At 39.6% G+C, this 27071-nt stretch overlaps 2 protein-coding genes and 1 pseudogene across 3 annotated transcripts in view; 2 read left to right on the top strand and 1 right to left on the bottom strand.

The window, feature by feature from the left end:
• LOC134210693 (flightin) overlaps positions 1–27071 on the top strand; it is an 81761-nt gene that overhangs the window by 17555 nt on the left and 37135 nt on the right. The window lies entirely within an intron of this gene.
• Positions 5311–5863, bottom strand: LOC134214981 (flightin-like; annotated as a pseudogene).
• On the top strand, positions 8203–19371 carry LOC134209173 (uncharacterized). The gene is made up of 4 exons (XM_062685156.1): positions 8203–8267; positions 10227–10737; positions 18226–18373; positions 19019–19371. Exons 1-4 carry the CDS (start codon positions 8203–8205, stop codon positions 19369–19371), a joined length of 1077 nt encoding a protein of 358 aa, XP_062541140.1.

The raw sequence follows: 27071 nt of genomic DNA, 5'->3' as shown, positions 1-27071 counted from the left end.
AGTTACGCATTGCTATCAACGCCTACATTGATTAAAAAAGAAAATATTTTCTACGTTTAGAATGTCAAAAGGCACTACCGGGAGCCATTATCGAGCGCAAAATACTGGATATTTTCTCCATAAAGTCCTTTTACATCTACAATTCGTTCTCAGATAGTTTTTCGCAATAAAATCGGTTTCCAAGTTACAATTTTTATAATACTTTGCTCGAAAACACATTTTATAAATTACTCGAGGGTCGAATTTTTTTAAATTAGTGAAAATTATCAGTCTGCTGTGCGAAGATATGTGCAAAATTTCATCTTAATTAAAGACGATCATGTTAAAATTTCGTTATTTATGTGTCATTCTTGCGTTTACACATAAGAACAAAACTGTCGACAAGATTTCGAGATGGAGGTCACTTCGAGTAGCTCGTGTCTAGGATGCTTTGTACTTAATTGGAAATGACTAATAAGTGCTTTGATTTGAGCGTACATGATTTTGAAAGCAAATTTTGCTAAAACAAGCATTTCCTGGAATTTACGGATGTATTCTAAAAGCTTTTCATGTTAGTTGTGGAGAAAACGTTTATTGCGGTGGTCCAGAATTGAGAAAATGTCATTTGAATTCTCTAATTTCCATTGCTAGCCTCCAATTGGTAGGAAATTTGGAAACACAGGACTGTTAAAAATCTTTAAGTCAGTCAGTTTTTATTCGAAATTGGATTTGAGACCAGTATGACCATTACAATAGTTTAGTGGGTCAGTTCTGCCGAGACTTCGTTCAGTATTTTCGCAAATCAGTTCCGCTATTTGCTTGATTTGTTAATGACTAATATGATCAACGATCGCTCATAATGCCTCATTTTTTATTTTCACGTGGGTATAGTGGATAGATCCATCTTAGAATTGAAACTATCTGCTGCTCTTTGGCACGCAAATGCTGGGTAAGCGTCCCATTGGTACTTCGCGTACCTGAAAGAATAAAATAGACCCCATCTTAGTCCCTTAGCTTCACCAGCAACCCTATCCCACCTCCCGTGTGCTGAAGATACGAGCAACTTAGGGAACCATGGTCGTATGATGACAGGAAGGGGGGTCGGGTGCTCTTCTCCGGAGGTGCAAATCTTACTAAGCGTCTGTTCTTATGTCAGGATCGGCTCACAACAGCGTCTGTTCTCCAGTTGGTGGCTGATCATCGTCCGACCGCCAGCGAGGGACTCTAAGTGAAACTGTGCACCATGGTCCTCCGGAAATTTAGGGTCAGCTGCAGCCAATTAAAAACATAAGCAACGAACAATCAACAAGAGAGTACGGACCGGAAATCCGGCGAAGACTATTGCGACGAAAAAGAACAGCGATTGAAACCTGGTTCGTGGAAATCGCAAATCTCTCAACTTCATCGGGAGTACGCGTACTGCCGATGTGCTCGCGACCGTGGATTCGGCATCGTAGCACTGCAGGAGGTTTTGAAGAGATCAATGGTGCGGAGTTTAGAGGTAATCATACCATCTACCAGAGCTGCGGCAAACACGAGCTGGGAACAGCTTCCATAGTGATGGGCGTATGATAAAGGCGGTGATCGGGTGGTGGCGATCAACGAAAGAATGTGCAGGTTGAGGATCAAAGGCCGGTTCTTCAACTTCAGCATAATCAACGTCCATAGCCCACATTCCGGAAGGACTGATGATGATAAGGACGCATTCTACGCGCAGCTGGAACATGAGAAGACAGGTACGACGACGCTCAGGTTGGCCAAGAAGAGGAGCTTAGACCGACTATTGGGAAGTGACGAACGAAAACGGCCTACGACTAATTTATTTCGCCGCCTCCAAGAATATGGCCATTCGCAGCACTCATTCCAACACAGCCTCCCGATCGGTACACCTGGAGATCACCACTGCAGACGAATCACAAATCGACCACGTTCTGATTGATGGAGGCACTTCTCCGATATTATCGACGTCAGGACAAATCGTGGCGCTAACATCGACTCTGACCACTAACCGTCATCAACAATGTTCGGTACCGACGACCGCCGCGGTACGACCTAGAGCGACTGAAGCAACCTGATGTCGCCACTGCATACGCGCAGTATCTCGAGGCAGCGTTGCCGGAGGGTGACCCTGATGGGGCTCTTTGAGGACTGCTGGAATACAGTCATAGCAGCCATTAACGACTCAGCGGAGAACAACGATTGGTTCGACGAAGAGTGCAGACTTCCCTGCACAAATTGATAGTCAGAATCTGGGAACTGAACAGCTACCGGAGGAGTGGAAGGGGTTATATGCCCCATCTATCAAGAAAGGCGACAAGTTGAGTGTGAGAACTTTCGAGATCACCATCCTTAATGCCGCCTACAAAGTGATATCGCAGATCATCTTCCGTCGTCTGTCACCATTAGTAAATGAGTTCGTGGAAGTTATATAGATTCGTTGGCTGCCGCTCGACAACGGACAAGATCTTTACTGTACGGCAAATCCTTCAAAAAGCCGTGAATACCAGGTCCCAACGCACCATCTGTTCATAAATATCAAGGTGGCATACGACAGTAAATACCGCGTAGAGCTATGGAAAATTATGGATGAGAACAGCTTTCTGGGAAGCTATCAGACTGATCAAAGCAACGGTGGATGGTGTGCAAAACTGTTGAAGATTTCGCTCGAAGACTCCAGTTCGTTCGAATCGCGCCGGGGACTAAGACAAGGTGATGGACTTTCGTGCCTGTTGTTCAACATTGCACTAGAAGGTGTCATGCGAAGAGCCGGTATAACAGCCGGTGTACGATTTGCAACAGATCTAGTCAATTTAATTGTTTCTGCGGATGACATGGATTGCAAAGGGGCAGAACGTACACCCGCCTGAAACGTGAAGCAACAAAAGTTAGACTGGTGTAATGCGTCAAGACAAAGTATTCGCTTGTAGGCGGAACCGGCGACAGGGCCCGCCTGGAAGCAGTGTTACGATTGACGGGGAACCTTCGAGGTGGTCGAGGAATTCGTCTACCTTGGATCCTTGCTAACGGCTGACAACAACGTTAGTCGTGAAATACGAAGGCGCATCATCTGGAAGTCGGCCTACTACGGGCTGCAGAAGAACATGGACAATGCTCGAAGAAGACTTGCAAGCACTCGGAGTATTGAGACGGGTGCTTAGGACCATCTTTGGTGCAAGAAGACGGTGTGGCGGCGAAAATGAACCATGAGCTCGCCAACTCTACGGCGAACTTAGTATCCAGAAGGTAGCTATAGCCGGAAGATTAAGGATGGGCAGGACATGTTGCAAGAATGCCGGAAAGCAACCCTGCAAAGATGGTGTTCGCTTCCGATCCGAAAGGTACGAGACGGCGTGGAGCGGAGCGAGCGAGGTGGGCAGACCAGGTCAAAACGACTTGAGCGTGAGTATCGAGGATGGAGAGATGCGGCCTCGAACCGTGTATTGTGGCGTTAAATTGTTGATTCATTGTTCTCTGTTTAGAGGTAAACTAAATAAATTAAAATGAATGTCCATCATTTTCAAAACGATGACCAATGTCTCAAAAAGTACAGGATTTTTATGATCGATTGCAGAATATAGAGCCGAATACCGATTCAAGACTGCAGAGAACCATTATTTCGAAAATTTAGTTTACGATGCATTGATCTCTCTCTCTCTCTCTCTCTCTCTCTCTCTCTCTCTCTCTCTCTCTCCCTTTTTTAAATAAAAGTGACAAGCAGTTTACCCCCCACTGCAAGTTCGTTTTGCTTTCTATCCTGTGTTAAATTTAATTAATAATTAAAAAAAACACATTAATAAAGATAAAAAAAAATTTGCTTTCCATCGTGCTGAAGTGATAAACCACAAAGAACAATGCTTGTCACTTTATTAAAAGAGGGAAGTCGCGAAGAAAATCCTCTGCGACATTCGCCCTTATTCCAGATAGAGCTTGATTTGTTTCATTCATACAGATACAAATCATTAAATTCGCCATGAACAACGATTCCAATAATAATTAAGAAGGGTAATAGATTAATGGAGTGATAATTAAAAAAAAACAAAACAAAGGGTCGTTACTCTCTTCATCGGTTTCTGTATTTTTTCTTCAGATAACTTGCAAATAAAATAAACTATAAACTCTTGGGAGGTGAATATAAAAAGATATGTAAGGTAGCCTCAAACCTATTTATCATCTGGTGAGTAGTTCCTTGGTTTACCAAAAAGGTAATTAAACAAACAAAGATGTTGCGGAGATATTTATAACGGTGTGGGACGTTGTCCCTTAAACGAAACTGCAATATAAAGATCATTGGCTTTGGTCTAATCATTCATGTTTTAAAATGTGGATGTTAAAAGTTGACATTGTCATTTTCTGACGTTGACTTTCATTCTTGCATTTGGGGTGGAAAATGGCAATTCTACAGTCTGGTAAATTGATGTTGTTAAAGTTGTTGGTTGAAGTCTCTTTGTTCTGTAGACGATGTTGGGTAAGACACAGTGATCACCATTTTCTCTACCACCAAAACCGGTAGACGGTGTAAGCTCTTGTTGGTTGTCTTCTACCTACAAAATGATTCAAAAGTAGCGTCATTTTTCATGTTTATTTGGTTTGTATAACACTATAGTGGTTGAGTATTGGTATTAAGGCAAACGGGTTATACTGAGATAAAATATGTAAAGTTAAAATCAAACGTGTTGTAATCAGCGATTATTTTATATGAGTTTAAGCTGAAAAGATTGCTTCAAAAATCTTTTCTTTTAGGTTATAGTGCGCGCTTAAAACAAAGGGTTTTATATGAAAGTAAAAATCAAAGCAAATTGTTAAATTCTCGAAGGAACTGGTGAAGTGTCTCATCCTACGAATCTATGAGGTCTAAGATATGCAAAAACTATGGGGCTTTAGTTTTAGAGTTTCATTCCAAATGGGACAATGAAACAACGAGGTTGTTTTGCCCCTGTGCGGGAAACTAAAAGGATATTCCTATTAAAGTATGTCGTTTGATGTTTTCGTTTGGTTGTAGTCTCTGTTAATTCCATCATGTGTTTTAAAATGAAAACTTCTTAGCATTAGTAAAACATAGTTTGAAAGTTCTTCTTGTTTTGTGGGATGGGGTTTTTCTCTGGAATGGGGAAAGGATCGTCAGTTGTGTGGGATAAATAGCGGGAAAATGGTTTTCATTTTGCTATTTTTTGCAGGCGTATCAGGAGCGCCGGTTGCTGCGTTCAGAAGCATATTTTACATTGACTCGCCTACTTGGTCTGCCTTTTGGTAGTTTTGAAAGCGTTCGAATTAAAGCGGTTAATGAGTAATTACGCTTTTATGCAAAGTGACTGAAAATAGAATTAGTTGTCTTTACAAAATTCTAGAATATTTGCTGTTAATATAGCGCTTCGAGTGGAAGTTGTCGACTTGATTTGATTACTTAGAGTGTATAGTTCTTGTCATCCCGCCTCAGACCGATATTGGTGAAGACATTGCATCAATGCTTTTTGGCGTTCTGCAAAAAAAAATTCAAGTTTAGTTACTAAGATCAAATTGATGGTTTAAAAGCATACTTTCTCCGTTCGCAAAACGCGTTCGGCCCAGTACTGTGGACGAGGATGTCACCCGGCATTCCACGAGCCCGTCTGTCCAGGTAATCTATGACGTCATCATAGTAGTTCTGTCGATAGTTGACATGTAGTTGTACTGAAGGAATTTCGGCTGTAAATTATTATTGAGATGAGTATATTAAACGAATTCTATTTCACTTAACTCACGAACCCAGTGCTTGTTCGAACAAGCTTGCGTCGCTGAAATCGTCGACAATGTCCAGCGGCTCGGCACCGCGAGTATTCTTCACTACACACGGGCTGATGCTTTCTCATCATCCATGGTCGCGAGGAATTTGTGCTACCACCACTTATTTCTGTGGAAAGACGAGCAGTAGGGAAAAATATCATACGATTAATCATTCAAGTCTGCCAGATATTTGCTATCTCAGTTCAAGGATTCCGTTCAAAAATAACACTATCGGGATAAAGGCGTGAGAATCAGGGTTCAAAATAGTATTGAATGCAATTGAGATCGTATGAATATTTCAAATATTTTATAATTTAATTAAACACGGTGAAATATTTAGAAGAAAATGAATATACTTAAAAAATAATGAATAAGAATATAATACACGAATTAACTAATTATATTTTGCATTAGTACTTTGCACCCTGCTGAAAATCCTTGTACGACTGTGAATGACCACCGATTAGATGTGACTGCAAATGAGGCGGTGAAATCGCAAAAAAATAGAGGCGTGTAAATTTAGAAATGCAATAGAGGACATTTCGTGCTGATTCTGCCTTTTGTAGATCGAGATAGACGGCGGCGTGATGACGGCAACGAACACCCAGTCAGCTATGTCAAACTGGGCAGCAGTTCAAAATTGTGGGGTTATAAGAAAACAATCGTCGGCCGTATGAATGATGGTGCGAAAGTGTGGACCAAGATTAGATGCGTTTCTTATTTTGTTTCATGTGCAACTTTTGAGAACCTTAGATAGGCAACGCTCAATTTAGTAGCTGTGTTTGTTTGATGCCAGAGTTAAATTGGTGGATATTGTATTATACATATTTTAAATGGCTTACATTATTCGGTCCGTCAGTCAGTCAGTTTTGTCTGATTGCATACATGATGACATGATTAAATTCGTTGAGTGAACGCAAATAAACCATTCATCATGCTGTTCATTGAGGTACAGTCACACCTTGAAATTATGGACCATTCCATCGAGGAAATTATACGTAGGAAATCATTTATTCCATCTCAACTACTCAACATGTTTTGTTCAAGACGATACTTTATGTGTCAGATGTCTACGTTCTTCATCACAGTAACCCAATTTTCATACCTACTTGAGAACAACAACAAGCAAACCAAAACAATAAATTTAACATTCAAGATACCAACCTAATCATTTATGCAAAATCCGGATTACTAAGGATGAATCATTTTGATCACGCCGTAAGGGATACCAGCGCCTTTAGCGTTGGAATACAAACTACTAGTGAAATACATGGGCAAACGGTGGACCAAATCTTCGCTCAGGATCAATTGTATTTTAAACCGATGATTCAAAGCTGAACAATCAAGTTAGAGCAGGCGTGACTTGCCCAGGGATATTTAAATATTTCGATTACCATGTTCAAATGGCCAACTGTGTGATTCTGTGTCCGCATATATAGCTTTATATGTAGACGAAGAATCAGAAGGAATACATTTGGCTGTTACGCCCTTTTCAAATGTTGGTCTAGATATGTAAAAACCAATCTATATGAATATATGATATTCGCTAACCACCTCTGAACCACTCTGACTGATTTCAACAAATTTGGAACACAAATTCACTATATTTAGAGAAAGGGAACGACGAGGGTGGGAGGGTCATTGAAAACGGGTGAGGGGAACTCCTTAGAAAACAATAAAATCAGTGTAACTTTTAACCTCTAGGTCCGATTTCAACCAAATTTGAAACACACATTCTCTATCCCCAGGTGAAGATGACAAAGGCGGTTGGAGGGTCATTGTAATAAGAAGGAGGGTGGAGGCAGGATAACTTTTTGGAAAACGAGAGAGAAGTGTGGCGTCTCACTTTTCACACCATATTTCTTACTTTTCAAATGACCTATTCGGCCAAATGACCCTTTCGGTCAAAAAATCCTTTCGGCCAAATGACCAGTCCATCGACCAAATGGCTTTGGGCCGAATAGGTTTCGGCCAACCGACCCTTCCCCATAGTTCAGGCAGATTTAATTCAGAAGTTAGAAAGTGCTAGCTCTACTGCAGCTCCTTGCTTGGGTATTAAGTACTACTTTGATACGGTATATGGCTTATATTTCTGTTAGAAATACAAAACAATTAAAACTGTAAGGTTTTTTTATTCTTGAAAATTCTATGCCGAAAGACATCTAGTCAATTTCCACTTGGCAAACTAAATGTTTCGTCGGAGTGCTCATTAGGTCTAAAACGGTGTTTCGACCGAAAGCGACATACGGTGGAAAAGAACGTTTGGATGTCGTTTAGCCTGACATATCATTTAAGATAGAAAGTATCGTCAGGTCGAGGTGGTCGTTTGGCGGAAGAAATCGTTCGACCGAACGTGTTATTTGGCCGGAAATGTCGTTTAGCAGAAAAAGTTGTTTGTCCGAAAGATCATTTTGATGCAGTTTAGCCGAAATTGTCGTTTAGTGGAAAAAGCTTTTTGGGAGAATGGGTCAGACGACCGAAAACATCGTTTCGACGAAAATGCCGTTTGTAGGGATAAATCGATACAAGTAAATACGAGTAAATACTCGATACTTTTGGTATCGATACTTAGATATCCGATACCAAGTGAGTATTGAATAGAAGTAGTTGAATCGATTGAGTACTTCTTCAAAATCTATTTCAACTAAAAATCTTAAATAGAGATATCTGTACTTCTTTCGTAATAATTATTATTGAAATGAATTGAAATGAATTCTACTAACCACTATCCAAGCCTGAGCTTCATTTTCCGCACAACGCATATTTGTGCTGATTACGGTACTCATATTATAAATGAAATTTACTAAAGTAGAAGTAAGTTTATTTTATAGAATATAGTTTATAGTTTATGTTTATTTTATAAAATGTCGAAACTATTGGGATTACTTTTGAAATTCAAAATCTAAAATATATTTCATGTGAAATCAAGTTTAACGTATTTTCATACACTCTCTAGGTGAATGAAATTTAGTATCGATAAATGAATAGTATTTGAAAGTGCTTGATTTTCTCTCTATTTAGTTTTCCACCCACTGAATGACTATTTGACGGTGACGGTTATCCAAATTTTACTTCAAATGTATGAGTACTCATATGATACGAGTAGGCATCGATACTTTCGATTCGATATTTATTGGTATCGATGCTTTCATACGATACTACTTTGAAGTAACCTTAGTGGTATCGTTTCATCCCTACTCACATGTGGCTAGGTTTAGTCACATTCAAATTGCTGCAACCATTTTTGTCTGATTTATGATGCTCAGGACGGGTCATATAGCCAAAAATATTGTTTGTCATTTTCGTCCATATGACTTGTTAGGCCAAACGACATTTTCGGTCATATGACCAGTTCAGTCAAACGTAATTTTTGGCCGTATGACTCGTTCGAACAAATGGCCATTTCGGCTGAACGACAATTTCTGCCATACGGCACTTTTGGTCATTTTCAGATATATGAATACTGGCTGTGCATGTGCTAAGACAAGACAAGACTAACGACATTTGCAGATATATGACCCGTTCGGCTAAAAGGTGATTTTTTACGAAACGACCATTTCGACCAAACGGCATTTTCGGTAAAAGCGTAACAAAGCGTGTGTCGGGCAAAACTTGGTTCCACCTGAGAGCTTCTGACCCACAAGTAGTTAAATTTTTGCATCAGCACTGGAATGGTGCCCAGCGGATAGATTTTAACTCATAACACACATTCCTCCTGGAGCCGAATTCCGGTAAATAAATCTTTGTAAGAAAAGAAATTCTCGAAGAGATTTTCGAAATTTTCTTATTTTGGAATTCCGACGAAAGCGTGAAAGAAATTTTTGACAGATGAAAAGAAAACGAGAATTTGAATTTCTTCGAGATTTTCGATGGAGAAATTGATAAGAGATTTTTCTTGGATGTAATTTGAAGGTATAATTGTGTCTTCACTTCCATTAGGAGTGTAAAATAATATGAGAAATATTCTCGGTTCCCTGGGCATGCATCCATTGTACTTATTTGCCACTCAAGATACATACTCATGCAATGGCAAGAAAAGAAAACTTTCATTTAATAACTGTGGGAATGCTAACAGAACGCTAAGTTAAAAATAATGCCAAGTTTCATTTGGAAATGTAAAGCCATTGAAGAAGAAGAAGAAGAATCGCGTTTGATTTATTATTTGATAAAAAAGTTTCAAGGCAAACATTCTAAAACATCCAAATCATTTCAATATCATGGTATGTGCACAACCAACTATCATAAAAAGCTAAGCTAAAGCTAAGCTTAAAGCTAAGCTAAAGCTAAGCTAAAGCTAAGCTAAAGCTTAAAGCTGTAAAGCTTAAAGCTAAGCTAAAGCTAAGCTAAAGCTAAGCCAGTTGTTTAAAGTTAATAAGCTAAAGCTGCTTAAAGCTAAGCTAAAGCTAAGCTAAAGCTGCTTGTGCTGCTAAGCTTAAAGCTAAGCTAAAGCTAAGCTAAAGCTTCCCAGCTATTAAAGCCTGTTAAAGCCCGCCCAGCCTGGCCCCAGCCCTGGGCCCAGTCTGCCCGTCCAGCCCTGGCCAGCCTGGCCCCAGCCCACCAGCTCTGGCTAGCCCCGCCCCAGCCCCGCTCAGCCCTGGCCCCAGCCCAGCCCCGTTCCAGCCCTGGCTCAGCCCGCCTCAGTCCTGGCTCAGCTCAGCCCGTCTGTGCCCCGCTCAGCCCCGCTCCAGCCCGCCCCAGCCCCAGCCTGCCCGCCCAGCCGTGCCTGCCCCTGGGCCCCAGCTGCCTGGGCTCAGCCCCCGCCCCCTGCCTGCCCGCCTCAGCCTGCTCAAAGCCCCGCCTCAGCCACCGCTCTGCCCGTGCCTCAGCCCGCTCAGCCCGGCCTCAGCCTGCCTCAGCCTCAGCCGCCTCAGCCTGCCTCAGCCTGCCTGCCTCAGCCTGCTCCCAGCCTGCTCAGCCCAGCCTGCTCAGCCCCCGCCCAGCCTGCTCAGCCAGCCTGGCTCAGCCTCACCAGCCTGCCCAGCCCACCAGCCAGCCTGGGTCAGCTCAGCCTGGCCCGCCTCAGCCCGCTCAGCCCCGTCAGCCTGCTCAGCCTGCCTGGGCTCAGCTGCTCGCTCTGCTCAGCTCAAAGCCTGGCCCAGCCTGGCTCAGCCTGGGCTCAGCCAGCTGCTCAGCCTGCCTCAGCCTGCCTCCTCGCCTGCCTGCCCCTCAGCTGCTCAAAGCCTGGGCTTGCTCAGCCTGGCTCAAAGCCTCACCAGCTCAGCTGCTCAGCCTGCTCAGCCTGCTAAGCTGCTTCAGTTAAAGCTGTTTAAAGCCTAAGCCAGCCTGGGCCTCCAGTTGCCTTTCTTAAAGCTTGTTTAAAGCCTGCTTAAAGCTGTTTAAAGCTGCTTGCCTGGTAAAGTTGCTTTCAGCCTGCCTTTGCTTGCTTAAAGCTGCCAGTTTGCTTCAAGCCAGCTCAGCTTGCTTGCTTTAAAGCTTGCTTAAAGCTTGCTTGAAGCTAAGCTAAGCCAGCTGTAAAGCTAAGCTTAAAGCTGTTTAAAGCTAAGCTAAGTTGCTTTAAAGCTGCTTGAAGCTAAAGCTTGCTTGTTAAAGCTAAAGTTGCTTGCTAAAGCTGTTAAAGCTAAAGCTAAGCTTAAAGTTGCTTAAAGCTTAAAGTTGTTTAAAGCTTAAGCTAAGCCAAATGCTAATGGTTCGGTGTTTTCGAGGTAATAAAGTTAGTGCATCCGTTTTTTTAAGACAGTTAGAAATCACAACAATGTTGCTGTTACTGCATATTTTCATCAATAGATTGAATATTTATCTTTTTTTCCCTCATTATTTCGATAACAATAAGCAAAAGCAAGTTTTATTTTCGATATGAGGATGTTTTGAACAACCGGTATGCAAATAGTTGTCAAAAGACATCTAGGGGAAAATATGTGAACTAATATTTTTCTTCGCAAGAAATTTTAGTTTTTTTCTTTCTCTTCAGTCTATCGGAATACGGTATGAAGAGAAGAAATTTTTGGAAAGAGAAAGAGAATCTATAAATCTCTTTTTATAAAGAAATTTTTCAATTTTTTCTTAAACCTTCGGAATTCGGCTGCTGGTTACCAAATTCGACTCCTCCGTTCATTACACAATAATCACATTAAAAATTCACAAAACTTTTGCAAAAAAGATGACAGCGCCGCGCAAAAAATGAACTACCCGATGCCACTGGTTACTACGATCCAAAATCTGTAAACCAGATAAAAAAAATTAAAGTGAACTCAGTCTTGTAAATTTTCATTATCATGAAACTTATGTGTAACCATTCTCAGGCTACTTTGAATGAAAAATCCTTGTTATGCTAATGAAAACAAAGTGGTAATGCGGGACAACCGATGAATACCAAATAATAAACTGTTGCTTATCAAAGCCGTCTATGGTTCATTTCTTATTGCGTATGACTACTTCATTTTGATTTTGAAAAACGTCAAATTGAATATCATTCCAAAACAAACGAATATCAGGCTTCAGTACTTATTGTTGTTTAATTGTGACAGCGCAGTCGGTATCGTAGCCAATGAAAGGTACAAAATCGCGCGGGATAACTGGCTAGGGCTTTGGTCGCAAAAGTCCTTCGTCCGAATATCGAACACGATTCAGAAAAATGACGCCTTTGCTTTGGAAATTGTGTCTGAAACACGCACTCGACCTATATCGAAGACCACTTTATCAAGCGGATAAAATTGTATTTGCCTAAATTATTCGGTAACCATACCGCGTAATGGTAATTAAAATAGCACTGATCGGAAGATCCACTTACTCGATGGCCGTGTTGGTAAAAAACGAGCATTATAGATATTAAGTTACAGCCGGTGGGCTCACTTTTTAAAATAGGTTAGTGTATGAGGAATGAAACACAGCTTAAGTGATAAGAATTGAAAAGTATTACGGCTAGCTCTAATAAATACAGGAAAGTAAGATATGAAATAATCTACAGATGATAGTCTTTTTTCCACTGAAATAGCGCCAATTTCAGTTACTGGTATGGTGGGAAAACGGCATCTTGAGATATATGGACAAAGCAAGTTTGGTTTAACTTTTCAGCTTCTTGATTGATCAACAGAGGGCTGCTTAGGGCTCCGGGATGAGAATGTGTTTGGTAAATTACTTGGAATTTCGTGATGAAACCGTGTCCAATTAAACAATCTGACTGTGCGGAAACTTTTTTTTTCAAATTTCACATAGAATACAAAATATTTTTTTACGATATTTAAAGAATAAATAATACGTGCTATTGTGATTTTCTCATCTTTTATCACATTATATGTTATTAACAGATTTTATGTTACTGAAAACAAAACATTTATTATTTTTGTGACTATTTCTAACAAAAAGATAATCAGAAATCTTACTAACTCGTCCCAAATAATGGTAGAACATGCCTTCCCATGCCTTCTCGGTTAAAAATTAAAACTTTCTTCCATACAATCTAATTGTGTGCGATGTCAGAACCAAGGGAAACTCATAGTTTGCTCTCTTGAGAAACTGAATTTGACAGTGTGGCTATAACAACCATGGCCGCATCTCGAAAAGCTCTGGGGTGTGTTTCTTTGCGATTCATGCAATGCTTAAAAACATCGTACGTATGATGATCCTCCTGATAGTGCTGCTTCTACCACCTTCAGCTACTGCATAAATAATGAATAAGCAAATTTGCTTCCAGTTTTTGGTATAGAACCGCCACACCGCCAGGAAGTTAGGTTAAGAAGTCATCTAACTAAGAACTACGCGTCATTTTCTATAGCAGTTAAAGGGCCAGTCGATACATTGAGCTTGCGCATTCAATTCGAATTATTGATGCAGTTCTAAATATATAATAAAAAAATATGAATTTCGCATTAAACTTTTAAATAGTTGGCAGACATTTTAGACAAAATACAAACATCAACGTGAGCAACCATGCATCTCCATGTCATGTGGTGTTAGGGTGCCAATGAAAATGACATTTTCGAATCTCAAAAAACGACATTGCTCACAAGTTTCATTACCCCAAAATATGACCCCATGCAAAATTTGAGCTCAATCGGACACGACTTAGGGGTGCTCAAAATCTTGCTACCAAATTTTGATTTTTTTGTAACTTTGAAAACTTTCGAGATCAGATTTACGGAGAAAATTATCACATTGCTAGGCAATGTTTATTACACTGAGGTTTATTTTTACGCGGTATTGCAAGAAATCAAAACACAACGTGTAAAGATCAAGAAAACTGATAATGTAGAAACACGATTCATGTCATTGCGGAACTTTATCAATTACCCTATTACCAAGCACTTGATTAATTTGTTTTCCTTTCCATACAGCTATCAACGCTTCTGTTGTTATTTGTGCACTTTGTAAGGCAGTTTGTTTCTTAGCACGCAAATGAAACATGAACTTACGAAAAACTTCACCATATGACGGCAAATTAGATGACTTGGAAAACAATGGCAAATCAGATCTCGACCTTTCATGAATTTTTAAGTCATTTGGCGTCAAAAACAAAAATTCGAATTTCGATTTTTGCTTTGGCCCCCCCTTGGAAAAATTTTCCTGGTTAAAAATTTCAAAACTTTGATGAATTTTAGGCACCCCTAAACCATGTCCGATTGAGCTCAAATTTAGCATGGGGCCATATTTTGGAGCAATGAAGCTTGTGAGCAATGTCGTTTTTTGAAATTCGATGACAAATTTTTTCTCATACATTGGCACACTGTATATATTGTGAATGGTGTTTGTACCGTGAACCCCGTTCATATGAGAATGATTAAATAATTTTGATTTTTGTCGAATGAAAGGTACTAACGTTTTAATTCGACCTAATGTGTGGTTAATTCTTCATGAAAAAGTGGTGATCCGCTATGCGCGAAATGTGACAGCTGAGCACGTGCCCAAGCACTTTTTCAAAAACTGCTGCAATGCATTCAAATGAACGCCAATAAATGTGAATTCATGGAAAAAACTGATTCTATCTCCCCAAAGTGCAATTTTGACCTCTCTTATATGCTTTTCTTGTTACTCTTATGTGTTTTCTTGTTTTATAATACATGAGAAAAGCACCATCACTGCTAGGTGGATTATTTTACCGCAAGATATTGACCTCGCGCCCTTCCTGTTCTCCGACCCAGAAGTGTTGAAAGCTCTTCGCGATTTAGATGCTTCAAAAGGTGCCGGAGTGGATGGCCTAACACCTTTCCTGCTGAAAGCCTGTGCTGAATCACTAGCGGCTCCACTAACACTACTTTTCAACAGATCGTTGAGTGAAAAAACGTTTCCTGGACTATGGAAAACAGCAACGATGATTCCAATTCACATATCTGGAAGTTTGCGCAAAGTTAATAACTACCGTGGAGTTTCCATTCTTTGTTGTGTTGGAAAACTTCTTGAATCATTAGTTCATAAAGTTTTGTTATCTGTTGTTAAACCACTCATTTCAATTCATCAGCACGGTTTTCTTCCTCAACGCTCTAGTACAACGAATCTGCTATGCTATTTTAATGCGTTCTTCCGTGAAGTGGAGAAGCGCAATCAGGTGGACTCCGTATACGTAGATTTTTCGAAAGCTTTCGACACCGTGCCTCACCAAAATGTCGTTGCAAAGTTACGCCACTTGGGTTTCCCTGAATGGATAGCAGATTGGATAATGTCATACCTGACTGGCAGAAAGGCTTTCGTTCGTGTTGATGCCTCACGGTCTAGGGACTTTCAGCATTACCTCAGGTGTGCCCCAGGGCAGCGTGCTGGGACCTTTACTGTTTATCCTGTATATCAATGACTTGACTAACTGCCTTACCTCTGTAAAGCTGCTGTACGCTGACGACCTCAAAATTTTCAGAGTGATACACTGTTTGCTGGATTGTGTTGCTCTTCAAACTGATATTGACGTACTCCGCCGTTGGTGCGATGAAAACGGAATGAGCGTGAATGTGGCGAAATGTAAAGTCATCACCTTCTGCCGAATCATATCCCCAATAATGTACAGCTATACTTTTGCCGATGCTGCACTAGAGCGTGTTTCGTCGATTCGTGACTTGGGCGTTACAATGGACTCGAAATTGCGGTTCAACGAACATATTTCTGCAATAACGGCGAAGGCATTCGCAGTTTTCGGATTTATTCGTAGGAATGCAGCTCATTTTACCGATGTTTACACCTTGAAAGCTCTGTACTGTGCACTTGTCAGGAGTATTTTAGAATATGCTGCCCCTATTTGGACGCCGTACCATACGACCCAAGTGATTCGCATTGAACGAGTTCAAAAGCAGTTCATCTGTTTTGCACTTCGGCACCTACCGTGGAACGATCCAATGCACTTACCTGACTATAGAGCCCGATGTCAACTAATTAACCTGGAACTACTCTCAACTAGACGACTCACCTTCAGAAGACTTGTAGTGTATGACATCATCAGCAGTAACATAGACTGGTCCGGACTTGTTCGTGGATGTACAGTTGAGCATACCTAGCTACAGCCTGCGTCACGCTGATTTACTCGCTGTCCCAACCCACCGAACAACGTACAGGATACAATAATCCCTTTAGCTCCTGCCTTAGAGCTTTTAATAATGTTTGTAATTTGTTTGATTTTAATGTGTCCAAGTATTGTTTCAAATCTAGAATAAGGAACTTAGAATAAGAGTAGTCTGTACGATCCAATCGAAGACGAATAAACAATTAATTCTGTTTTTTTTATAATATTCAATATGTATTGAATGATTTAAAATATTTTTTTAATAAAAATATAAAAAAATAGAAATATAAACAACAACAAAATACTTGAATGTATAACTTTACTTTGTCGTAGAATGCTATTTGGAATGCCTGCGATATTTTCAACATAACCAACTGTTCGTTGATGCTTTATTAATCGCTAGGCGGAAGAATTTGTGAGTTTTGTAATTCGTTTAGATACAACTTGACGTTCTTGCATTTTCTTTATGCAGAATACACATATACAGAAGTTCCAAAATCTGATTCTAATGTGCGATGATTTCTCACTTGTAGGTGTTAGTTCTGTAAATAAAAGGCGAGGAAAGTGAAAAGGAATTGAAAAATTATCAAACACCTAATTCACTATGTCCCAGACTTTGGAAGAAATCACAAATCCACTGTTTACCTCGAAATCACCACTAGAAATTACATTCAATTGCGCCAGGTGAAGTTTGTCTTGCTATAATTGAATATCAAATCAAACCATGACGACCAATTGCATGAACCGTATTTAGTTACACAAACAGTTCAAGACAAAATTTTCAAAACGATCATCTGCTTTTGTAAACGAAGATTTAAACGACGATTTGACAAATCTGATAGCTCTCCCACACAAACCAACACCATCAACAGGTTGTAGCATACTAGCATATCATGTCAGGAAAATCCAACAATCAGCAATAAGGATAAACCCATTAGCATAAATTATCGAATACCTAATTAGCTACCATTATCTTGTCATTGTCATTTGTCTACGAAAAGTACTCTTTACGGTTTTACCTAAAAACAAACCCACTAACGGGTTTTGCCCAAAACATCACATTATAAACATCAACAATAAACGCCTTAACCTTAAGCACACTTCCAATGTCAGACACCACACCGTTATATTATTATTTTACCTACTCACGTGTTTGGGTCACGTACCTGAACGCAAGAAGACAATTGTAAACTAGTATTTAAGAAAGATACAATAAAGATACGACGTTCATTTTTCTTACTCAAGTCAGAATCCAGACGGACATGCTGTCCGATGTGTTGTGAATCTGTTCGTTATCACCACCCGTGCAGGAGCACGCCTAATGGCGAACCGTGACTCTAATCGGCGATCTAGCCTTTGCTGTTTGTACAAAGTGTCTAAGTAGCTCAGTGCGATCCGGACTTATAATCGGCAACCTATAGTTACTCAGCGGAAAATTAGTGAAATCAAAGCCTGAAAATGTGGTTCGGTGACAACGATAATCAAATCCATAATGAGAACACCATCGAAGTGCGAGTGATAGCGGGCACGTTTGTTATTATGCTAGGCGTACTGGTCGCTTACATGTGTATACGCGCCCACAATAAGTTCTACAAGTGCGAAAAATCCGACAAGCCGCCCAGGCGGAGATCCAATTAAATAACATACGCACAGTGAGAACAAAAGTGCACACGCAGAAAACGAACTAATGATAAAACTCGCGTGCGGCGTAAGGGCTGTTGGCCCATAATAGTGACGACGACAACAGAGGGCAGTACGTCCACTCATTTAGTGGAAACTACCGAAAGTGAGGAATACTTACAAGTGCCAATGGAACAATTTAACATCAATGAAAACGTTATGTACTTAGCAATAATCGCCACGTTAGCGATAGCGGTGATAGTGCTTACAATCATCATTGCGCTATACAAACACAAACAACAAAAGAAGAAAAGTGAACAAGCAAAACTGATCAAAATAATCATAGCGACAGCGCAAGCCAGCGCGGTGAAGGATAGTGAAATGCAATAAGTCAGCCGTAGTTAGCAACATCCAATCATCACAACAAGGGGCGAACGGTCGAAGCCAGACCACCCTACGAGACGCTACAACGAGTGCGGAGACATCACACATTGTCAGGGGGCGAACGGTCAAACCTGACCACCCTGAAGACTGCCGGTGCCAGCAACCGTGGTAGCAGTAATACCGTTATACGAAGTAGTGAAAAAACATACAGGTATGAAAAAAAAAAGTGCTAGAATATATTTATAATTCATATGATAAGCAATGATGGACTAGTGTGATGTGGAAAAACAATACTAAAATTCTTTCAACGACAATTAAAAATTTGTTATAAATGTAAAATCCTTTTATTTGAAACTAAATGAATAGACTGAGAACGATCGATGAGTACGTTAGAAGGAACATACAAATTTGTTGAAGAATATAAACGTCCTCGGTCTCTACAGGGAATACTAGAAAAGGGCGAAATACTCAAAGATTTTTAAATGAATATAAATCGGTCTTAAACAAAAACAGGCGTTGTCTTTCGGATACACAGTGGAACGACGAAGTGAAAATTTACCAAGCGTTAAAGGCTCGATACATGGAATGTACTAAAATCTTAGAAAATACACAAATTTTGAAAATACGCAAATTTCCACTCCGTCCAAACCTACTCTAAAAGTCTGTAGCAAACTCGATAATTTTTGTAAAAGGTTATGGAAACTTCAGAACGTGGGAAAATTTCACCGTTTCCATCACGTCTAATCCAACCCCAATTAGCAAGCAGAACCCTACCACCATTTCAATCATGCCTTCCGAGACACTCTAACGAAACTTTTGACATCAAAACTGCTACAGCACTCGTGCAGCCGTACGACGGCTCTGCCGAGGGGCTGGACGCATTTTTGGATGCCACTAACTTGTTAGAGGAGATAACAGCAAACAATATGGTACCCAGGGCCATAAAATTCTTGAAAACACGTCTTACTGGCAAAGCCAGGCTGGGATTACCAGAAAACCTCAACACAATTGACGAACTAGCGCAAAACGTCAAACAACGATGCGCTAACAAAATCACACCAGACAATGTGGTGGCAAAACTGAGAGCGGTTAAGCAGAAAGGATCTGTAGAAAATTTTTGCGACGAAGTAGACACGCTTACAAACAAACTGAAGGCGGTCTACATCGAGCAGGGTATTCCATGCAATTAGCAAACAGCATGGCAACAAAAACGGGCGTTGAAACCCTAATTAATGGTACCAACTCCCAGGATAATAAAATTATATTGGTGCAGGACTTTCAATGACATAAAAAGATGCGACACAAAAAATGTTGGAAAATTCAAACAATAACAACCAACATGCTCCAGGTACTCTCGTTCAACACACGCGATGCCAATACACATAGTAATCAAGACAACACTCTAGGAACTACTGCGGAAACTACAGAAACCAAAGTTCCAGCAATAGAGATTCAAATTACTACCCTAGAAATTATTCGAACAACCGTTTCAGAGGCGGTCGGCCGCAACAACACCGCTCACAATTTAATCAATCACAATTCAATCAACCGCCACAACGACGGTATTACGGGTATAATAATAACCGTTTCCAGCGCGGAAGATCAAATTTCAATACGAGAAACATTTTCACAGCGAGCGCGCAGGAGCAAGCAATGTGTGCCAATGCCATTCAATACTCGATGGCAGTGGTGAGGAAACCAACAACAAGGAATGTTGACGATGCCACCGGGAGGCCCGGTTATGCAACCAGGTGGCTCGATGCAAAATAACGCTTTTAGGGCACCCGGTCAGTTCATGACCCCACAAAATTAATACACAATCAACACCAGTGCAGCCAATTTTGTGACACTGTATGTCCAATCGTCCAAATGTACATTTATAGTAGACTCAGGGGCAGAAATTTCCATCATTAAACAAAGAAAAATTAAGCCCCACGCAACCATTTGATTTTTGCAAAATATTTAAAGTGACAGGCATTACAGAAGGTTTTACCAATACAGTGGGCGAGGCTCAAACCTGTATAACCTTCGCTAATGGTTTAACGTTAGAACATACACTTCAGATAGTCGGGAACGACTTTCCGATATTAACCGACGGTATATTAGGTCAGGATTTTTTCGTTAAATATAGATGCACCCTAGACTACGAGAACTGGTTGCTCAACTTTAGTTTCAATAATTGTTTGGTATCAGTACCAATCGAAGATAAATTTAACAACAGCATCATCATTCCAGCGAGATGCGAAGTGGTCAGAAAATTTCCAAATCTTAATGTTACAGCCGAATCAGTAGTATTATCACAGGAAATCCTCCCTGGAGTGTTCTGTGCAAACACTATTGTTTCACAAAGTGCTCCATATGTAAAATTGTAAATACCACCTTCAAACAAGTGGCTATTACACTTTGAACCAAAAATCGACTTGTTAGATGATTACATTAAACCTAAAAACGGGAGCAATGTTCCTCAGAAGGACCGACACACGATTGAGTAAAATCTTTTCAGAAATTAACATGGACTAAGTCTTACCCAGCGTAAAACCAAAACTTAAAAACTTAATTAATGAATTCTCTGATGTATTTTGCTTACCTGGAGAAAAGTTGACGACCAACAATTTTTATTCACAGCATATCCCATTACAGGATACTTCACCCGTGTACATACCAAATTATAAATCCATACATTCGCAACAAGAAGAAATTCAAAGTCAGGTGAAAAAACTTCTGGATGAAGACATTTATTGAACCTTCAGTGTCTTCTTACAATTCCCCAATTCTCCTAGTACCGAAAAAGTCTGATGATAGTTCAAAAAATGGAGACTTGTAGTGGACTTCAGGCAATTAAACAAAAGGTATTAGCAGATAAATTTCCACTACCACGCATAGACACAATTTTGGACCAATTGGGAAGAGCAAAAGTACTTCAGTACTCTTGATCTTATGTCAGATTCCATCAAATCCCACTAGACCAAGAATCCAGGAAGTACACCGCATTCTCTACTTCCTCGGGTCATTTCCAGTTTAAACGATTACCTTTTGGTTTAAATATCAGTCCCAACAGTTTTCAGAGAATGATGAATATAGCAATGGCTGGACTTACTCCAGAATGTGCGTTCATCTACATTGATGATATTGTAGTTACAGGATGTTCTGCTGATCATCACCTTGATAACTTACGAAAAACATTTGAGCGTTTAAGGCATTACAATTTAAAACTTAATGCCAGCAAATGTAAATTTTTCGGACTGAGGTTACCTATCTCGGTCATAAAATTTACCGATAAAGGAATACTTCCAGATGACTCCAAATTCGATGTATTGAAAAATTTTCCTAGACCCACGAATGCTGAAGAGGCACGCAGATTTGTAGCATCTCTGCAATTACTACAGGAAGTTTGTGCCAAACTTCGCGCACATTGCCAAACCATTAAACGAATTACAAAAGAAAGATTCAACATTTCAATGGACCAAGGCCCATGAAGAAGGTTTCCAGAAACTCAAACAATATCTAATGTCACCCCAAATTTTACGCTACCCAGATTTTTCAAAGAAATTTATTGTCACTACAGACGCGTCAGATATAGCATGTGGTGCAGTACTCTCCCAAATGTACGAAGATGGAGATTTCCCAGTTGATGTTGCAAGCAAAAGTTTCACACCCGGTGAACGTAATAAACCAATAATCGAAAAAGAGTTAACAGCAATCCATTGGGCAGTTAACTATTTCACACCATATTTGTACGGAAGAAGGTTCTTGGTTAGAACAGACCATAGGCCTCTGGTATACCTATTCAATATGAAAAATCCTACGTCAAAACTCACTAGGATGAGAGTTGATTTAGAAGATTTTAATTTCGATATCGAGTTCGTAGCGGGAAAAGCAAACGTTTGTGCGGACGCGCTCTCACGTATTGTAATTCCTACTGCTTCAGAACAACTTAAAAGTCTAAGTGTTCTTGTGGATTAACACAAGAGCCATGACAAAGAAGAAAGAAACATTAAAAATACCCACGGATTCACAGGGAAGCTAACAGTGAGACTGATCACCTCACAGCTTGGCAAACTGAGAACCCTTCTCAGACCAATAAACTCCTTAAACTCTGATGGTAGCGTGCACAAACAATCGGTTAAGGATGTCCATTTTTAATCATAATTATAGAAAGATGCTAGAACAGTTAACGTAACATTCACGCGCGAAAATGGAAGTCAAGCTTTAGAGTTTGCTCTTCTAGAAATATCGAAATATATGAAGCATTACAAGAGAGATAAGCTAGCACTCTCAACGGAAAACGAAATATTTAATTTATCTCGCTCCATACACTCAAGAAATCGCAAACAATGCCATTTCCACGTACGAGATAATACTTTATAAACCCCAGACGTTTATAGAAAATGAAGAGGATATCAATGAAATACTAACACATTATCACATGACACCTACGGGAGGTCATAGAGGCCAACATCGGCTATATTTAAAATTGAGAGAAATATATAAGTTCAAAAACATGAAAAATTTAATATCAAACTTTGTCAGAAATTGTGAAAAATGTAAGGTGAATAAAGTAACCAGACATACTAAGCAGCCAGAAGTAGTCACTACGACTCCTTCTAGACCATTTGAAGTCCTTTCAGTAGACACTGCAGGTCCACTGACAAGAACTGATAAAGGGAACAGGTATATTTTGACAATACAATGTAATTTAACTAAATATGTGGTACTTGTACCAGTACCTACAAAGGAAGCTGCAATATTAGCCAGAGCACTAGTATACAATTTTATCCTGATCTATGGATCATTCTTGGAAATTAGAACTGACCAAGGATCAGAGTATAATAATGAGGTTATGGAACGAATTTGTAAACTATTGGAAATAAAACAAAATTTTTCGACAGCATACCACCCTATTAGTCAATTTGGAGCACTGGAGAGAAATCACAGATGTTTAAACGAATATCTGAGATGTTTCACCAATGCTCATCAAACAGATTGGGATGATTGGGTAAAATTTTATGAATTCACATTCAATACTACACCACACACCGAACATGGCTACACTTATGAGTTAGTATTCGGCAAGAAAGCTAGGCTACCGCAAGATTCTAAAATTTAAACTCAACAATTGAACCAATTTATAATCTTGATCAGTATGATGCCGAACTAAAATTTAGACTCCAAAACTCCAACCAAATAGCTAGAGATAGCTTGATTCAGAGTAAACAAAACCGACAAATTGCAGCAAATACAAATACAAACCCTATTTTATTAAGCGTAGGAGATAAAGTTTATATCACAAACGAAAATAGGAAGAAATTAGACCCTTTTTACATCGGCCCATACGTAATAATTAAATCAGAAGAACCAAATTGTATAATCAAACATACGGTCACAAATAAACAGTCCAAAGTTCACAAAATAGATTGATTAAAGCGTAAAAAGTTAGGAGCGTACATCGCTTCATATTGAAATTATATATATTTTTTATTCTTTTCGAATGGTTACACCATTCTCCTAAAGGGGGCGGTGTAGCATACTAGCATATCATGTCAGGAAAATCCAACAATCAGCAATAAGGATAAACCCATTAGCATAAATTATCGAATACCTAATTAGCTACCATTATCTTGTCATTGTCATTTGTCTACGAAAAGTACTCTTTACGGTTTTACCTAAAACAAACCCACTAACGGGTTTTGCCCAAAACATCACATTATAAACATCAACAATAAACGCCTTAACCTTAAGCACACTTCCAATGTCAGACACCACACCGTTATATTATTATTTTACCTACTCACGTGTTTGGGTCACGTACCTGAACGCAAGAAGACAATTGTAAACTAGCATTTAAGAAAGATACAATAAAGATACGACGTTCATTTTCTTACTCAAGTCAAATCCAGACGGACATGCTGTCCGATGTGTTGTGAATCTGTTCAAGTTATCACCACCCGTGCAGGAGCACGCCTAAAGGTAGCGGAATCCTTCACTTACCTATTGATGGTGTTGGTTTGCGTGAGAAAGCTATCAGATTCGTCCAATCGTCGTTTGAATCTTTGATTACAAAAGCAGATAAGTCGTTTTGAAAATTTTGTTCTTGAGTTCAAGACAAAACGATTATCTGCTTTTGTAAACAATGAACGACGATTTGACGAATCTGATAGATTTCGAACACAAACAAACACCATCAACAGGTGAATCCTTCACCTACCTATTGATGGTGCTGGTTTGCGTAGGAGAGCTATCTGATTCGTCAAATCGTCGTTTGAATCTTTGTTTACAAAAGCAGATAAGTCGTTTTGAAAATGTTGTCTTGAGTTATTAGTTAAGTATTAGCATATTGTCGGCGTAGCAATAACTTAGAATTCGGAAGTCAGGACTTGCGAACCGAACTCTTCCGAAGTTTTATCTGTCAAACTAATTGATGCGTTGTATAGCGCATCTTTAGGCGAATCCAGCGCACTATATCCGAAGTTGGGGAAAGTTGCCTGTATCTGGAGAAAAATCCAACTTCGGTATAAAAAGCGGTATAAATTTATTCGAGAATACACAATAGATATAATAATCAAGATGTTGGGGTCAGAGCAAATTAGGTACTCAATTTATGGTTCCAGTGTACTAAGTTCTCGGTACCCAAGCGGTACCCAGTAAATCCAAGCAATCTTTAATGTAAATTTGAATTTGTTCTAAATGTTCCACGTCGCCATGGTTATCATCGTACCTGTTTATTTATTGTTTTTTCGTGGTTGTCTGTGAATTCGCCTGTTTTAAGTGATCAGTTTTTTAGTTCTCTTTCTGTACATCTTATTAAATATGTACTTATTTGTTCTAGGTTTAATTTAAGCATGGCGTTTCACAAAAGTAATATGCACAAGCTCTCGTGCCTTGACTCGCCTTAAAACTAAAACAGGATCGGCGACAAGGGAGGTTACGAACGCTTCAGGAACTATCACAGGAATCAAGATGCTTCGGATACAATTGCCAGTTCATAGACGTAAAACTATATTACATTTACAGGCCATTTTCCTTAGAAGAACTAGCGGCCCCAGAAAACCGATACCGAGTCCTATTAAGTGTCCAACAAGACAAGACAATTGTGAATTGCCTTCTAATGGTCTATGAACTATAGGCCTCTTCATTTCCAGTAATGACATTCTTGACGCTTTCTCCCGTTACTTGCGGTCACATGAGTATTTGCTTGCTACCTTTGGAAAGCCACTACCATTTTGACGAACGACTAATTTTGCATGTCCTGATCCACCATCCACCGATATATCCTCTTAGGTATTACATCCGAAACTTTTCTCATACCTGTATCAATTTTCCTTATTTCTTTTCTTTTATTTCATTTCTCCCTTTAAATTCAAATTTCCTCTACAAGATTCATTTTGTGGGCGTTCCCGAACACATTATAATGTGTGTGTGTGTTTCATCCTCTACCCCTCACCCAGCTGGGGGTGTTGATTAAGTAGTACACCCGATTCTTTTTTTACACGGGGGATGCGTGCCGTGTGAAAAAAATCCGTGTAAAAATAATCCGTGTTATTTGGAGAAACCGTGTAAAAATAATCCGTGTTATTTCGAGAATCCGTGCAAAAAAAAATCCGTGCTATTTCGAGAAACCGTGTGAAAAAGATGTGTAAAAAATATCCGTGTAAAAAAGTAACCGAGTCTTTGTGAGGGATTGTGAGGGATGCGTTCCGTGTAAAATAAATCCGTGTAAAAAAATCCGTGTTATTTCGAGAATCCGTGTAAAAAATCCGTGCTATTTCAAGAAACTGTGCAAAAAAATCCGTGTTATTTAAAGAACCCGTGTAAAAAAGCCGTGTAAAAAATCCATGTGAAAATAATCCGTGTAAAAAGAATCGGGTGTACTACGAATAATTTGATCATATCTCATGATCCGTAATGGTGTCCTTTTGTAACGAAGACTAGTACTATAAAGGAATCATTCCTGAAGCAAGAAAAGGTTTCTTCAGGAAGTGGGGAATGGGATGTACTAGGTGCTCATAACAGGTACAGCAATACTTCACAAGGACGCCCTTATTCGTGTTAACTACCCAGGGAACAGAAGGTCGAGAAGAGCCACCGTTGCTAACAAAAGCGGGAAACGGATAACTAGGAACTCCCACAATATCCACAGAAATAGCAGCAAACGATGCCCTGTACGTGTTTTTTTTTCGCAATTTTAAAATCATGAAGCAATGAAAGATAGGAAGGCAAGAGTTAGAACTTGCTCGCCAGTTGAGTTTATCCACAATCAAAAAAACTCCAATTTTGATCATAATTGTTAATTTGATTTATCGCGTGCATCAATAGTAAGAAAAATCGAATTAGCTAATTGAAAAACAATAAATTAAACTAATACAAAATTTTACAGAAAACGATTTAAACAAAAATGTTATTGAATATTATGGTTTGACGACTTGAATATGAAAGCAAATTACAATACTACAAATATCAGTTGAAAAAAATATTGAATTATCCCGAACGTGTACTCTAATAATGGAAATTGCAATATCAGTCTATGATGAGTGTGAAAAAAATCCTTGGGGAAGTACAATAATGGACAATGTACACAAGAACGTAAGGCGGAAACGCAAAATCTGTGGCGGAGTCGGCTGGAGTGCAAGTTACAATAGCAATTCAGTAAAAAAATCGAGGATGAAGGATCAATCCTGTGGAGATTCCGAAAAATCGAAAATACGACAGATCAAAGGCACAGTTAAGAAAGATAGCTAAAGAGAATTTAAATTAATATTGGGTTGATCTCACCAAATGCAAACTGGGGTTTATACGTCCTTCAAAAAACGGATGATCTTTTAGCGGGACCGAAAACAACCGGGTTCATAGTAGACGGGTTTATAGTGAAGGTAGCTTCCTACATGTCCAACTG

The sequence above is a fragment of the Armigeres subalbatus genome, chromosome 2 (genome assembly GCF_024139115.2).
Source record: "Armigeres subalbatus isolate Guangzhou_Male chromosome 2, GZ_Asu_2, whole genome shotgun sequence".
Classification (NCBI taxonomy): Eukaryota; Metazoa; Arthropoda; class Insecta; order Diptera; family Culicidae; genus Armigeres; species Armigeres subalbatus.
The sequence above is the reverse complement of the archived record's forward strand: the minus strand, read 5'-3'. Positions and strand labels throughout refer to the sequence as shown.